This window comes from Lates calcarifer, linkage group LG2 (assembly GCF_001640805.2).
Source record: "Lates calcarifer isolate ASB-BC8 linkage group LG2, TLL_Latcal_v3, whole genome shotgun sequence".
NCBI lineage: Eukaryota > Metazoa > Chordata > Actinopteri > Centropomidae > Lates > Lates calcarifer.
Window position 1 is genome coordinate 28,663,987 of NC_066834.1, and position 14,723 is coordinate 28,678,709.

Here is a 14,723-nt window from a genome sequence, read left to right on the forward strand (position 1 = left end):
GCTGTGACCAACAAAAAGAAAACCTTGAGACGAGAGATAAAACATGACACCAACATACACAACTAGTCTGACACACAACGAGTTAAACCAGATGTATAAATCTTACATTTTTTCCATCATAAGCCAACAATGGATGGCAATGTGACAAAGAATGCGACAAAAGAAACACTTGCGATGAGAAAGGGAAATTCGGGTGTATTGAAATTCAGTGTGTTTGCGAAAGGAGGAAGTTGCAAATGTCATTACTTAAAATAATTTTCCAAAGGAAACTTGTCAAGATTCATGAAAGTACAAACATGACAGATAGACAACAGGACAGATATGATTCAGTGGACACAATGGATTTATTTATTAAAAGTACAGAAAAAAATGAGGCTGGCATTGTCCCAATAAAATGAGTCAATCTAATCGTGCAGCAAACAGTACAGTGTAGCCTTTCAGTACTGTGATTGGTTGATTTGAACACAGTGTAAGTACATAATACAAGTTATTGTGTGTGGCAACTCAATACAGTGGATGCAATAGCTTAAAATATGTTAAGGTTGGAGCAGAAAAATGGGTACTAGTTTGCATTTTTATCACAGCAGTGAAAATACAACATGCAGTCCTTTAACTTGACAATATTTGTACGTGGTTGCCACTTAGCAGCTATAGCATTTACCGCATTATTGTGGCATGTTTTTTGTATCATACTCCCTTTACCCTTCCTCCTTTGACTTCTCAGTTCTTGCTAAGAAACATTTTTCTCCCTTTTCAAGATATTTCTCTGCAGGTTGAGGTATAAAGGCATGGACCCGACATGTCCAGTCATTAGCTTCAGTAAACTTCATAAAACTCTTCATTTCTCCTGAATCACAGAACTTGGTGATGTCCCACTGTGACTGGTTTTGATGGGTTTCACTGTACAAAGATCCCAGACAGATATTGGAGGAGATACAGAGGATGGGGCGTTGGACTGGTTACTCATTAGCGGTAACATCGATGGGGTTGTCATAGGCTGCTCCCTCTAGGTCATCTACCCGCTTCTTGCGCATCTCTGGAGGAGGTCTTGGAGGTGGATTCTGAGGAGGCTTCTTGATGCTTTCTGGTGGCTTTCGGGTCTCCGCCTTCCGTGGCAGAATGGGCTCCCAGTGTTCACCTCGAATAGCTGCCTATAAAATAAAATAAAAAAAATAAAGAGATGACAAGGAATACAAGTCAGTAATGTCTGGTTACTGCAAGATCAGGTTAACCATGATCAAAACGTGGTTAAAATGGAAACACATGACAATGGGATGTTGAATAATAGTGTCCCTTTTCCTGTGCACTCAAAGGTGTATGTATAATCATGATTAGATAAACTGTGCTGCCTGGTAACCTTAATAACTTTGGTTACCACATTTAGAACTGTTGAAGAATTCAGTCACACCCCGGCTGGTCAGCTTTCATAACTACAGGGCCATGTCTCAACAGAGGTGCGGTAATGAAACAATCTCTTCCTTGTTAACATTTCCTCGTTACCATAAACTGGCCACTTCTTGCTTCAGCTAACAACTTTATCAAAGTTGACAATGTTTAACCTGTTAGACTGAAGAATAACATGGTAAAAACACCAACTTACCGCAAGGTAGATGAGGCTGGCAATACCGAGGCAGACGCATCCAAGGACAGTGGCGAGCATAAAACCTCCAGGCACACAGATTCTAAGAAAGCCAAAAGACAGAAAGCAATTTTAAAGGCAAAAGACAATACTGACAACTCACTAGTCTTTTGTTGAAGAATGACAGGAATGTTTTTTAGCAAAGTAAGGTGGCTGATATGGTGAACTCACGCAGCATGTAAAAATGCCCTGACATAATAGTTCCTTGTCAATGGCCCAAAGGATTTTACACACACAGTGAAGCAGTATTGGCCCCTGAGGGAAAACAAGACACTGTAGTAAGCAACAAGCTCTGCTGGAAATCATCACAGAACATGTCCATTAAACTACAGCACATATGTTGCAAAAACATTAAATTATAAAACATCACTTACGTTCTCTCCACACTTGTACCCTTGGACCTCTTGCTTCTGGGATACTCAAGAAGACACACAAACACTCCAGCAGCACTGGTTATCTGTCAAGGTTGTTTTATCTTACATGGATCTCTAAGTCTGACAGGACATCAGAGTGAATTTAAATACGCATTAGTGGCCCTGAGGAGGTTCAGCAGGTGGAGAAACTTGGATGAATGGACTAATTGTTTCTGAAGAGAATGTAGAATATGTTAAGAATTCAAGGGGGAAAAACTACATCTGCCATGTTGGGCTTTCACCAGTGTAAAAATATAATGATCCTTGTATCTAAATGAAGGCAGGCACATCTGAGACTAATCAAATAGCCTATTGGTTAAAGCCTTAATAAAGTATATAAGGTCAGGTTTAAATAATAACCTAGTGCTCAGCCTAATGTGTAATGTATCATACATGTAAACAAGTTATGCCTAGAGAAAGTATTTTAGCTAGCAACTCTGCTATACATATGCATGTGCTTGATATGGGAAGTGGCTTCAATTTACTTTCTCCCCTACATTTTAGTCACCCTGTGATTTCTGAATTCTTACACAGCATGCTATTGTACTAAAAGACGATATATTAAGGCTAATTAAGAGCAACAAAGTATATAGCTGCAATTTTCTTCTGCACAGACTTCAATTTTGGTACAGAAATCTCACATTCATGATAACACATCTTTGAAGATGGACTCTAGAAAAATGGAAATTGAATAAAATTGAATATTTTCACAACAAGAGAACTTAAATGTGTCTCTTCTTTAGATTAAAATGTAGTGTTCTGTTTTATGCAAAGTATAAAGGATACACTGCATAAGCAGCAAACTGCCAGCCCCTGAACTGTCCAGCCACCCCCACAATGCCTCCAGTGAGGAGAACTGAAAGAAGGAAACAGGAAGATAAAACAAAAATAAAAAAGAACAATACACATTTTATGATTCTACACTATGACACAAGCCTACATCACCGACGTGATTTTGAAATGCAGTTTGAGTCCTTATCAAAACACAAGTGAATCTACAGATGATTGGAGTAATTATGTTAGAATGTTGTAATAAAATCAATGAGTCATTTCCTCTGTGAACAAACCAGCAGCTAAAAAACGTATTTCCTATGAAAATATTTGAATCAAACTGCTCATATAAGTTAATAATAAGTAATATACGTTTTTCATCTTTAGATAGTTTTGAATACTCACTGAGTCCCGAAGCCAGAGCCTGCTCATTGGCCCACATTGCCCACTCTATTTTCCCCATTGCGTTCACCTAACCAGCTCCTCTGCAGACGACTGAAACTCTCCAGAGCGCGACTCACAACTTTTAACTGTCTCTACAAGGAAGAAAAAGTATTTACGAGACGTGAGGTGTGTGGATGTGTTAGGAGGCGGGACCACACCCACCCCCAGTCGTCATTTCCAAAAACACGGAACAACACTGAGCGAGAGGAGGGGCTGAGGAGCCCTTACTAACCAGACAGGTAAACTAAAGACCTCACAGGTAGCGAATGTCTCACGTAAATTTCCCCGGTTGAAGTTATAACCATTTATAAGATATCAGATTTTTCCACAGAAGAATTTAAGAATTAAGACTATTATTTAATAATTAAGACTTTTCTTTTTCATACATCTGGCATATAGGTGCACACTGAGCTAAGAGACAACTAGCAATGTAATGTAAATTGAGTACACCATATAATTTCCATTTTCATTGTCATTTGCCTTGTCCCTGAACAAACAATACAAAGCACTGAAACTAAGCCAACTCTAATCTGGAAATGTCATCTCAACTGATAAGACTACTGACAGCCCGCAAAACAGGAAGCATCCTCATTTTATTGACTAAAATAAATTTTATTCAGTTTTACAGAATGAACATCACTAAAGTTGGTACTGTATGTTTTCACAAAATGAATGAGATGAGGTTTGTAAAAAAAAAAAAACCCAAACAAAAAACACAGAAATTTTGTCTCTGCTGAAGTGGCTTCATTATTGCTCTGTGGAACTTTGTTCCTTCGGGCCTACAGGGTTTCATACAGTTTTCTTAGGCAAACCATCAGATCCAAGCAGATGCTGAGTGGGATCCTTCACAACACAAGGGCCTGGTCCAGCCTTGAAAACAAAACAAGAAAAGATCATGTCACTGACTTAAACCAAAGAGCCAACTCAGCTTCTTGAAGTGTCTGTGTGCATCTAAAATGCATCTAAACCTAAATAAAGAGTACTGTAAAATAAAACAGTCAAAGGTCTAAGACTGGATTAACTTTCTAGTGTTGCATCAATAAAGCAGAACTACAGTATATGTTCTACAATATTTAACCAAAGTAGTGCAACACAGTGTTACATAAAAACATACTAAAAAGAAAGATAGATGTAAATCTCAGCTTGTGTGTTTGTGCACCTTGGTACTAATAATGTAGCTTATTCCCTTTGGCATGGGCTCTAGACCAATAGCCTGCTCCAGGTCCTCAGAAAGAGTAGCAGGGTTTACTGGAAGACCCTTAACGAACCTGCAGAGAGGTAAGGAGCACTCAGTGACACATTTCAAAGGGGCCAAAAGAAAACACAATTTAATATTTACAACAGAGTCATGCATTTACTTAGATAAAGTTACTTTGCACAGAACAATGCAGTAAGTCTAGTAACTGTTGACTCACTGTCCTCCGTTGGTGTCCGGGGGAAAGAAATGTTGAACCACCTGGACAAACTCAGGAACATGCTGCTGTAGAGTGAAGATCACAGCATTGGGCCCTGCATCAAAGGTGTATGCCACCTAGAAGGAAACACACAGACTGTGACAGTCATAAAAAGATGGAGAGATTTTCTGTTCCCCAGTTTGAAAACCACCCCAGAAGTTTCACATCTTCATTGCATCATCTCAGAAACTCGGCTGTGTGAACTACAAGCGGGTACAGTTATACATACAGAAATACATTATTACAAAACATACACATCACCATATTCACATGATCTGAAGAACTCTTAAAGTATATTTGTAGTTTGCATGTTTTAGCTCCATTGACTTCAAATGATGTACTATATAACTAACATGACTACCAACCATTTCACAATGAATGATTTCCTACCCTTTAAAGCAGCTATATTTACATTCATTTACTGTATTTCACTTTGCTGCAAACTGATAATGATCTTGATCCATTAGAAAATAATAATAATTTGCTTTGCCTTATTTTATTGCCAGAGATGTTATTGATGCATACAAATGTAGTAACAAGTATTTTTTTTAATGTAAACTAACAGTATATAACAGTATACCAAACAGATTTCTGTGCTTTCTCAGGAACAGTGCTGTGAAGTTGCTCACCCTTGTCTCCCCATAGTGCCTGTTATACCGGTGCACCAAGCTGATGATCTGCTGAGACACACTACTCAGGTAGAAGATAGGGGGGTATGTGTCAAGGCAGGTGGCATGGAACTGGTTACTGTCCTTCATGGTTAGTTCAGCAAATGCAGTGAAGTCCTTTCTCCGCACCGCTTCAATCATCCCTACCATCCGGCCCGGGATAACAGACTCAGCCCGGTGCTTCACACACAGAGAAACAATGGACAAACGTAGACCCGCTTGTGAGTATCAGTCAGTTGGGTTTAAATGCAGCGTGAACCAACATACCCATAACGCAGGGTGAACAGATTACCTTTAAGAGACAGCTTGTTTGTACACTGGTTTGCATCCCAGAGGTGCTGCCTACTGGCTTCCGCTCAGCACTTGCCTGTGAGAGAGCATCTCAAATTACACCTTGTGTAACTTTTTACTTCTCAATTTAAGTGTGCATTTGGTGCACAAGTTGAGACACTTACTTAACATCTTACTCAAGAAATTGCCATTTAAAGAGGTAAAAATAATATGTGACATTCACAATAGAGCACAGATGTGCCAACACATTCCTGACTCACATTCATGCTTTCATTCTTGTTTTACATAGTATCACTCTCTCTCACACACACACACACACACACACACACACACACAATCAGACCTACCACTAGTACAAGGATTCTGAGCTCAGGCCAGTGGGTCTCTGGCTCCACCTGCTGGGCTAGACTGTCCTTGCCATCATCTTTTTTCCCCATGATCCACTGCACAAACCCTCCATACATACTCCTGCACGCGCTCCCTGAGCCTTGCCGGGCAATCCCTGACAGCTCCCCCTCCACACCAAAAACCCGAGCCAGAGTGTAAACTGCAACAAAGGCACAACAGAGGAGACTGGAATAAAGATAGGCTGTATCAAGCATGGGATAGACAATTTAGTATTCCTGGTTAAAATGATACTACAGCTTGTGTTACTATCCTTATTAAAGAATGGGCTAACAATAACAACAAAGTATAGACTGAACTGTTCTTATTTTGTGTTAAAACGTGTCTGTTGGACTTTCAGTAAAATTAGTAATTTAGCATCACTAGTGTAATTTCAGCCATGCACTGAAACATAGCTTACACTCTCACCTAGGCAGGCAAATCCAGCAGCTGAGGAGGCGAGTCCAGCAGCAGTGGGGAAGTTGTTAACGGAGCAGATGTGGACTCTGTGAGATAAGCCATTCAAATCCAAACCAGGGTCTCCATCATTACGCCTCTTCCGTGCCAATCGTCGAACTTAATACAGAAAAATGACATAGGAGTGTGCACTTTCTCTAACTATCATTTTTTGTCCTTCCTGTGCTTTATAATAGGAATAATGAAACCAACAGAACTCACTCTCTCTGAGACAGGACTGTAGTCTTGGATGGGTTATGTCCTCTTCTTTGCCATTGAGCCAAATTCGATCCTCCTGAAACGATCTGCTTGTTGCAACTGTTGTGGTTGTTTTCAGCTAAACAGAGGAAGCAAGACAAGGCAAAACAACCCGTTAGCCATCTTATAACTTATATAATGTCAGATTTGAAAACCTTAAGATATCTGCACATCTAATGACACTGTTTATGCCATCCATCATCCCAGCACAAATCAAAAACAAAGTCAATATTTTCTATAATCGGAATCATGTCACACAGTTGTTGACACTATGCCCCATGCCAGCTCTGCTGTTTGTCATAGTGATGCTGGAACCACCAATGAACACAAACATGCGATGAAAATTTCTGACTGAATTAACCTCTTTTATTTATGGAATCTATTTGATGGCAGGAAAACAGTCGTTCAGTGATACAGCTCTAAATAGGGGCAAGAAACAGACAGACACACACACACACACACACACACGATTCATACTCTGATCAATGAAAATACTGTTTTAAATACCTGGTCTTGATGCAGTGTGACACTCAGGGATGAGTTAATGGGTAGAATTAATTCTTCATCTCTCTTCCCCCCTGAAATGTTTAATGTTTTGTACACAATGCATAGCTGAGATATTACACAACATGAATATGTTGACACCAAATGCACCTGATTAATGGCCAGTATCTTGTGAACCATGATACACAAGCCACCATACAAGAAACATATGTATGGTCGTTTAGACATGAATTACTTTGCGACCTAAAGCTACAAACCGACTACACAAGGCTAAACTTACTTACAGTATTTGATGACAGCTATATTCACTGGAGCGGTGCAAGTAACTATGTTCGGCTTGTCCGTACTATCCTCCGGCATAGCTGTACATGTAATATAGACCGATGTTTGTAGTGATAAAAGTAGACCTGAATAGTTACAAATATACTGCTCACAGTTCCTCTCGTGTTTAGCAGCTTTACTGTCGCCTCCGTTTTGCGACGTTTGTCCTCATTGGCTGGTGTTGAACATGTGGCTCACGGCGTCACCAATCAGAGCTGAGCCGTTCTGACGCAGCAGTCGAAGTAGCCAATGAGAGATCATCTGACCACGGTCGTGCGAAAATGGGGCAAGGACACAGACCGTCCCACCATAGATGATCTATCTGCCTTTTTTCCTCTCCCTTAATATCTTACTTTCCAAAAGGAGGGTTCGCTGCTGCTAGGGACTTTTCGGTCCTGCCGATCTCCTCGTCCACGTTGTACTAGCTCATGCAGGAATACAACATAAGGCACACAAACTGTGTTAGTTACACAGTTACTCCTTGACTTTTTTTGGATTTGACATGAAATAACCTCTGACTCGGCGTACAAAACAGTGCATCTATACATACTGTTGTTCAGCCTCGATCTTGACGTGTTGTTTGCTTTCTCTTTTGCATGTATGTTTTACTTGATGTCTTACAAATAGCGATTTCAGAATTTTGCACTGAACACAATTATCATTTATTGTTTGCTTTAAATCCACTAGTCCCTATACTATTACTGCAGGGTACAATATGACCACATATTTGAATCACTTTGGTAATGCCTGGGGTTACAGCCCCACATACTCTGTAGGCCCATTTACCCTGTAACTGAACATACTAAATGTCTAACTTACAGAGAACAGTATGAAAAAAAGAACTAGGCTTTCTAAATCACTGATCATCAACTGACGGTCAGCAGGCCACACCTGCAGAGTATGAGTGTTTTTTTTTTCATTTTATGCATCAATGTCAGCAACATTCAGTGACTAAATTTAAACTTCAAAATGAACTACAGTTTTTTAAATTCATCATAAAGAATACAGATTTAAAAAACAAACAAACAAGTAAAAGAGCCAGTTTGTTTTGTTGCTTCATTTTAAGTGGTTCTGTAAACAGAGAATGAATGCTTGGGGAAATTACAGTCAATAATAAGCTGTATTCCCCACATTAGCTGTCATGGCACCATCTCCAGGAAAATACTGCAGTATAGCATCTGTGTGAAGCCCATCTGCTTTTTGTTGCAGGAACTACAGATCTTTATTTCAGTTGAAAAAATGCCTGATTTATTTTTTTATTATAAAAATAATTAATTTCTAAAGTACTTCCCTCGAGATTGAAGGTTTTGTTGTTGCACAGCAATTGGTTGATCTGTTAACACAGGGAGGAACAGCTCAGATTATGTGATAATTAAAGTCGCATGTGCGAACTGGACCTCTAAATAACTTTTTTGCCTGTTTTTAACCTAAATGTCAGGGCTGCTTCTGGCCTGCAAATTAACCTACTGAATTAATAGCTCTTTTCTGACATTAGAGATTGGTGACTTGGACTCTTCATGAAGTTGTAGACACACAAGGGTATGTGGAGGGCAAAACACAGTGGTGATGGCAGGTAAATGATAAAGTGATAGTTACAATATAAACTGGTTCTGGTTAACTTGTCCTGTTGTCAAAGGCTGGTGAGGAAATAGAACCTAGTTATGAGAGAGGAGAGCCCCCATTACGTTCTTGAAATTAAATTTCCAGCAATTAGCCTAATGCCTCCAGTTAAGTGGAGGTCATACTCTAAGAAAAACTGGTTCTTCATAAGCACTCTGAAACACTTTGAGAATAAATGTTTCTTTGAAGAACCAATAGGTAATAGATTCCTTGCTGAACCTAAGAAGGTTCTCTTATGGCATAAAACATGGAGGTTGTCAGAGAGAAAAGAGGAGGAGATGGGGATAGTTGAGCTCATTCTGAACAACAGTGTGTAGTGTTGAGTTTAAAGACATGACACAGATCAGATTTGGAAATATACTGTGTCTGGTCAAAGAGAAAATCAGATGGCCTGTATTCAATTGTATTCAGTGCTTTGACTTAAGAGACAGGGAACTGCCTTTTCTCCAATCACTTGTTATAGACAGTTAGTTTAAGAAAATATTTTCAAGTAATCAGGGCTTGATTTTCTTTCACCATTGGGAGATATATCTATAGTCTGTTAGGAATTTTAGCATGGACTAGATCTTGTCAGCATGACAATAACATTGTCAGCTCCTGAATCTGTAGTTCCATTTTCTGCACATCAAACAATCCCACTTCATTTTCCCCAGGTCTCATTTTCTCTTAATGCGGCTGAAAATTGTAAGCAACTATTTCCAAAGATAAAAAGCCTCAATAAAGTTACAGCATGGAAACAGGTGACTGACAGATGATCCATGCGATGGTCAAATGATATAAGTAGGAAGTATGATAAATGAATAAGGACTCTTTGATTTTCACTTTATTTAAAATTGTGGTAATGATTCAGGGTCATTAACACTGACCATAAAGAGTAGCCAGTGTAATGACTGAAAACCAACTTTTTCTAGCAGACAGATACAGGAGGAATAGTCAACATTTTTTAAAACTTAAATATGAGCTTGAACTCGGCCATGTTGATTGATGTCACTGTCAAAACAGATGGAACGGACCTGAGGATTCCATGGCTACCATGTTTGTTTGTTTTTCAGGCACATCACTTGGACCTGATCATCACTCAAACACAAAAAACCTTCTGACAGCCTGAAAGTAGTTTGACAGCACAGTTTGCTGCTTTCACTCAGCGATTTCTTTGCATCTGGACATCCATGGAAGACCTACTGTCACTGACAAGAGGACTTTTTTTGAGAAAAATGTGAGATTAATAAAAATAATAATATGTTGTTTTCAGTGTGTTTCACATTATTTTCAACTTTCAGTGTACATTAAATCAAATGGGACTGACGTTTGACTGTCTTAAGTTTGCATCACAAAATCAATAGCTGTGTTCTGGGTTTGTTTTATACGTACGGTCCCCTCGAAGTCACCTTTAACTAGCCTATGAAACAAACAAGCATGCTGAGCAATAACCTACTAATAAAAATCAGGTTTCCTTATTGTCTGACTGACACCATAAGTGTAGTGACAATAGTTTTTAATTGTCACTACACCTGGCTACTCTTCTCACTTCTGTCACCCTCCACCTCCTCTAGTTTCTTCCACCCTTCATCTTCCTCCTCTTGCTCCTCTCACTCCTACCCTCCTTCTACCTCCTCATCTCACTCCTCTCATCCTTCTTCTGCCTCCTCCTCTTGCTCCTCTCACCCTCCTACCTCCCCCTCACTCCCCTTCTCGCTTCAGTCACCCTCCTTCTACCTCCTCTTCTAGCTCCTCCTCTCACTCCTCTAACCCTTCATCTAGATCGTCCTCTAGCTTCTCTCACCCTTCATCTTCCTCCTCTTGCTCCCCTCACTCCTCTCACCCTCCTTCTACCTCCTCCTCTTGCTCCTCTCATCCCTCTTCTGATTCTTCCTCTTGCTTCCAGCCTCAAACACCCAGTGAGCCTGGGTTGTTTGGGAACCATCCTGAGCCGGGGTGGTCAAAGAGCGTGAATGTCCAGGTATTGCCTGTGGTTATTCGGCTGTGGCTTATTACTATATATTGATTGTGGAAAGAAAGCTTGCCAACTAGCTCTAGTGTTTTTGATTTGACACAGAGCATTTCATACACATAAAAATAAAGTCATGCTTCTCCTTCATGCTTTTTATTTGAAAAGTAATCGGATACATTTGGCAATCTGTTAACTCTTGTTTCTGGAATGAAAACCAAAAATTTAAATTTGGAAATAAATCGTCATCCATACAGAACCAGTAATTCAACTTCTTGTGTGGTGAGGAAACTCTGTGGACTCCGGATGACGATGCTGTATAATTTATGTAAAAACCCAAAATGGAAACCTTTTTAAAAGGGTTGGACACTTGCTCGTATTATAAACAATCATTTTAGAAATGGTTTACTAAAAAAACAAATGTAGATGTAAGGCTTTTCAAATGTATTTTTATGTAAAGTTTTTAGATACATGTCAGCAAAAAGAAAATATCCAAGTGCAACATCAGGGCTAATGGGGCTCTGGCCCTGAATAAAGAACCATGTATTGTATTCACTGAACAGTCAAGATAAAATGCATCAGTAGCAGTTATGTTTTGCATTTTGTCTAGCCATCTGTGTTTGAAGAACAGAAGTCAACCACGGTGAAATAAAAAAAAAAAGAAAAGAGTAACTACTGAGAAGGACTAGAGGAGTCACACAGTGTCAGGAGTTGTCAGGGGTATAGCACAGGCAGCGCAAATCTGCAGCAACCTAATTGAAAAGAGATTGCAAAAAAACATCTTATTTGATACTGTGTGTATTCTACCCCCCACCACTTAAGCCACATTGTCAACTTTACGTCCTTGTTTTTCCCTCTTGGTATGTTTCCAGAGACACGCAGAAGCTAATGTGGCATCCCAGGAGCCAGCTAACAGGAATATGCTGGTTAAAATGCTCTAAGTGTCTCAGTAAACCATATCCTCTCTTGATTCTTGGGTCATTCCAGGGTTCCTGTTTAAAGTTAGTAATCTTCCTCATCATCTGAGTCCATCACCCGCCGTCTGTTGAACTGGCAGAGGATTAAAAAAATGTGAGAAAGCCAAAAGACTGAAAATGAATCAAACAGGTGACATTTCAGTGGAACTTACTGTGACGGTTGTCTTCTTCTCTGTTTGCTGACTGACTTTTTCTAGGATCTCGATCAAGCCTGACTCTGAAATCTGGCAAGAGAGGAAATCTTTTCATTGCACTGCTACCATATGTAAGAACACAAATATAAAGTCAGACATACAGTGCTTCATACATCAGAGGTTATTGTCTTACCTTTCCTCCTAACTTCCCAAAACGAGCCATTTGAATGAGATAGTTTTCAACTGCATTGGCCTTCTCTGGCTTCACCAAGGCAAGATTGCTCACTGAAAAAAGAAAATGAGTGAACATGATTCATTTCCAAAGAGAAATTTCAACAGGCTTAAAAGATCAATTTGAGAGCACACTTACATCTGGCACGGGCAGACTGGTCTAGAACTTGAGCCAATATAGTGTTTCTCATGTCTGTTTCTCTGTGAAAAAAAGAAATAAAGTTCACACATCAGCTCTGTTTGGATCCAAGACTGATCAACCAGTAAAAAGAAAACAGGAAAATACAATTATTAAACTGTCAAGTCACCAAAGCAGCAGCTTGGTCCCACAGCTACGCTGACAGGTTTTTTATTATATAGTTCTCATTGCTTTTCAAGTATACTGTGACTGTGAAACAGTAATCATCTCACAATAGTTTGTAGATATTCAGTGCACAGATCAATTTAAAGGCTATTTCTTTTACTAATAAAGAACTCAAAAGAAAGAACTGAAGAAAGAAAAGTAAAGGTGTGTGTGTAAGTTAATTATAATCACTATGTTTATATGCATTTAGAAGACTTAAACGTCTTACCTTTGTTTGGCCTCCTCTCCTTGCTGATTATTTGAGGCATCCTGAAAGAATATGTGAGACGGCAGCATCACAGGTATGTTGGTTCATACCAGGCAATATTGCCTTACCTTTAGTTATGGCCTCACAAGCCAGCTTAATAACGAGTCATAATGACTTACCCCATCTTAATGCCTATGTAGATATCTTAGCTATATCTATATAGACATCTATCTTTTTCTGTTTTACCCTTTAATCAATTTATGTTGAAGATCTTACAATTGCTGCCTATAATCATGATACCTTCCACTTTGTCTGCCTTCTGAAATAGTTAAAAGATTGTTCGTATTATTCCACTTTCAAGTTTTCAAATCCTATTCCCATCTCCCATCTCAGTGGCAGTTGGTGGACGGTAAAAACACAACAGCCAATGGAAAAATGATTCCAGGACTTTTCTTCTTCTTTGTTCATTCCATACTTGACAAAGTCTGAAATCTTTTATTTCATAAATAAATCAGAATATTGTCCATAAGCCAAACCTTAAAAAATTTTGGTTACAATACACATAAATCTGTAAGAATGTGAATATTTCGGAGACTGATGCCAATGCTGTAATGATATGTACACAATATGTACCAAGAGGGAGACAAGGCAAGAGTGGGAGTACTGTGTGTAAGATTGAGGTCCAGTACTGTAACAACATACTGTGTGCTCAGTTAAATTTAATCTGACAGCACTAATTGAAATCCGCATCAAAAAGTCAGGTTTTCATATTTTATTCATAAAGGATGCCAACATATGAATGTTTTATTATACTGCGAGTGTCTTAAAATGTGTATTACTTTTAGCAGTTTATTGTCTACCACGGAAACATTTAAGTTCATGAAACTGTCATCACCTCTCACTAAACAGAAAATTAGATGATCTAGGACAATACTTAAACACAACCAAACAGCCAGTCTATGGTCTACTTGTGAATTTGGCCAAGACATGTGAAATAGGTTAACTTTTCTGCACTCGTTGTTCAGTGTTGCTTTAACAACGCTGTCATAATTATTAGCTGTCTTACCTAGCCGATACAAAGCTAGCAATGAGATGACGCTGGTTGTTACTGTAATTTATGTGGCTCACTGCTGAGTTAATTACAGTTTATTTAGATTAAGCACAGCTCTTATACATGAGCTGAGTCTGCTCTCAGTTTGACAGCTAAATTAGCTGACTTGTGGTTCAGCTACACTAGCTAGCAGCACTTAACTCAGCATCTCCTTATAAGGTGGGCGCAAACACGCTCCCCAGCTCATGTTTTTGCCTTACCCCGTGTTTTGCCTGAAGCTCCGCCATTCTTTGCCGCCTAATTGCCTCTAACTCGTCGTCTGCCATGGTTTACGACAGCAATATAGGCCCAGAACACCGAAAAAGGATGAAATAGCGTAGTAAAATGCACACTGTACTCCCATCAGAGGCAAGGCCCCAGAAAGCTAGGCGAGTGTAATCAACATCGATTAAGCTGATCCAACACGCAGGGTAAAGCAATCGAGCACAGAGTCAGGAGCACTAAAATAAAGACGTTGTGACTCATACTGGACAGAAGATCTATGATCTATTTATGGAAACACACGAAACACATGTTTATTATTTACTTATTATTTACTTATATTATCT

At 39.3% G+C, this 14,723-nt stretch overlaps 3 protein-coding genes across 4 annotated transcripts; all 3 read right to left on the bottom strand.

The window, feature by feature from the left end:
* Positions 1-325: 325 nt before the first annotated feature.
* Positions 326-3,396, bottom strand: LOC108877826 (cytochrome b-245 light chain). Of its 2 annotated transcripts, XM_018668028.2 has the most exons (6): positions 3,229-3,396; positions 2,839-2,908; positions 2,014-2,088; positions 1,811-1,894; positions 1,601-1,682; positions 326-1,151 (listed from the first exon to the last, which is right to left on the bottom strand). In XM_018668028.2, exons 1-6 carry the CDS (start codon positions 3,284-3,286, stop codon positions 960-962), a joined length of 561 nt encoding a protein of 186 aa, XP_018523544.1. In that variant the 5' UTR covers positions 3,287-3,396; the 3' UTR covers positions 326-959. The 2 variants fall into 2 exon arrangements, with proteins under 2 accessions (XP_018523544.1, XP_050933888.1); XM_051077931.1 differs by lacking the exon at positions 1,811-1,894.
* A 444-nt stretch (positions 3,397-3,840) lies between these two features.
* On the bottom strand, positions 3,841-7,751 carry mvda (mevalonate (diphospho) decarboxylase a). Its single transcript, XM_018668027.2, has 10 exons — positions 7,567-7,751; positions 7,286-7,356; positions 6,743-6,857; positions 6,494-6,640; positions 6,028-6,227; positions 5,682-5,756; positions 5,351-5,569; positions 4,683-4,798; positions 4,427-4,535; positions 3,841-4,137 (listed from the first exon to the last, which is right to left on the bottom strand). Exons 1-10 carry the CDS (start codon positions 7,640-7,642, stop codon positions 4,057-4,059), a joined length of 1,209 nt encoding a protein of 402 aa, XP_018523543.1. The 5' UTR covers positions 7,643-7,751; the 3' UTR covers positions 3,841-4,056.
* A 3,560-nt stretch (positions 7,752-11,311) lies between these two features.
* On the bottom strand, positions 11,312-14,569 carry pdcd5 (programmed cell death 5). The gene is made up of 6 exons (XM_018668013.2): positions 14,376-14,569; positions 13,086-13,126; positions 12,653-12,714; positions 12,476-12,567; positions 12,301-12,372; positions 11,312-12,221 (listed from the first exon to the last, which is right to left on the bottom strand). The coding sequence occupies exons 1-6, from the start codon at positions 14,439-14,441 to the stop codon at positions 12,174-12,176; spliced, it is 381 nt and encodes a 126-aa protein (XP_018523529.1). The 5' UTR covers positions 14,442-14,569; the 3' UTR covers positions 11,312-12,173.
* Between the last annotated feature and the right edge of the window lie 154 nt (positions 14,570-14,723).

Bases quoted from the DNA above. Each gene is read 5' to 3' on its own strand.
- mvda (XM_018668027.2), bottom strand. From the start codon at position 7,642: ATGCCGGAGGATAGTACGGACAAGCCGAACATAGTTACTTGCACCGCT. The intron at 5,757-6,027 runs GTAGGTCTGATT...GCTCTCTCACAG, and splicing joins TCAGAATCCTTGTACTAGTG to GCAAGTGCTGAGCGGAAGCC. The intron at 4,799-5,350 runs GTGAGCAACTTC...GTTTCCTTCTAG, and splicing joins GGCACTATGGGGAGACAAGG to GTGGCATACACCTTTGATGC.
- pdcd5 (XM_018668013.2), bottom strand. From the start codon at position 14,441: ATGGCAGACGACGAGTTAGAGGCAATTAGGCGGCAAAGAATGGCGGAG. The intron at 13,127-14,375 runs GTAAGGCAAAAA...ATATTCTTTCAG, and splicing joins AGCTTCAGGCAAAACACGGG to GATGCCTCAAATAATCAGCA. The intron at 12,373-12,475 runs GTAAGACAATAA...CTCTCTTGCCAG, and splicing joins TTGGGAAGTTAGGAGGAAAG to ATTTCAGAGTCAGGCTTGAT.
- LOC108877826 (XM_018668028.2), bottom strand. From the start codon at position 3,286: ATGGGGAAAATAGAGTGGGCAATGTGGGCCAATGAGCAGGCTCTGGCT. The intron at 1,895-2,013 runs GTAAGTGATGTT...GTTTTCCCTCAG, and splicing joins GGTACAAGTGTGGAGAGAAC to GGGCCAATACTGCTTCACTG. The intron at 1,683-1,810 runs GTGAGTTCACCA...TGGCTTTCTTAG, and splicing joins AGGGCATTTTTACATGCTGC to AATCTGTGTGCCTGGAGGTT.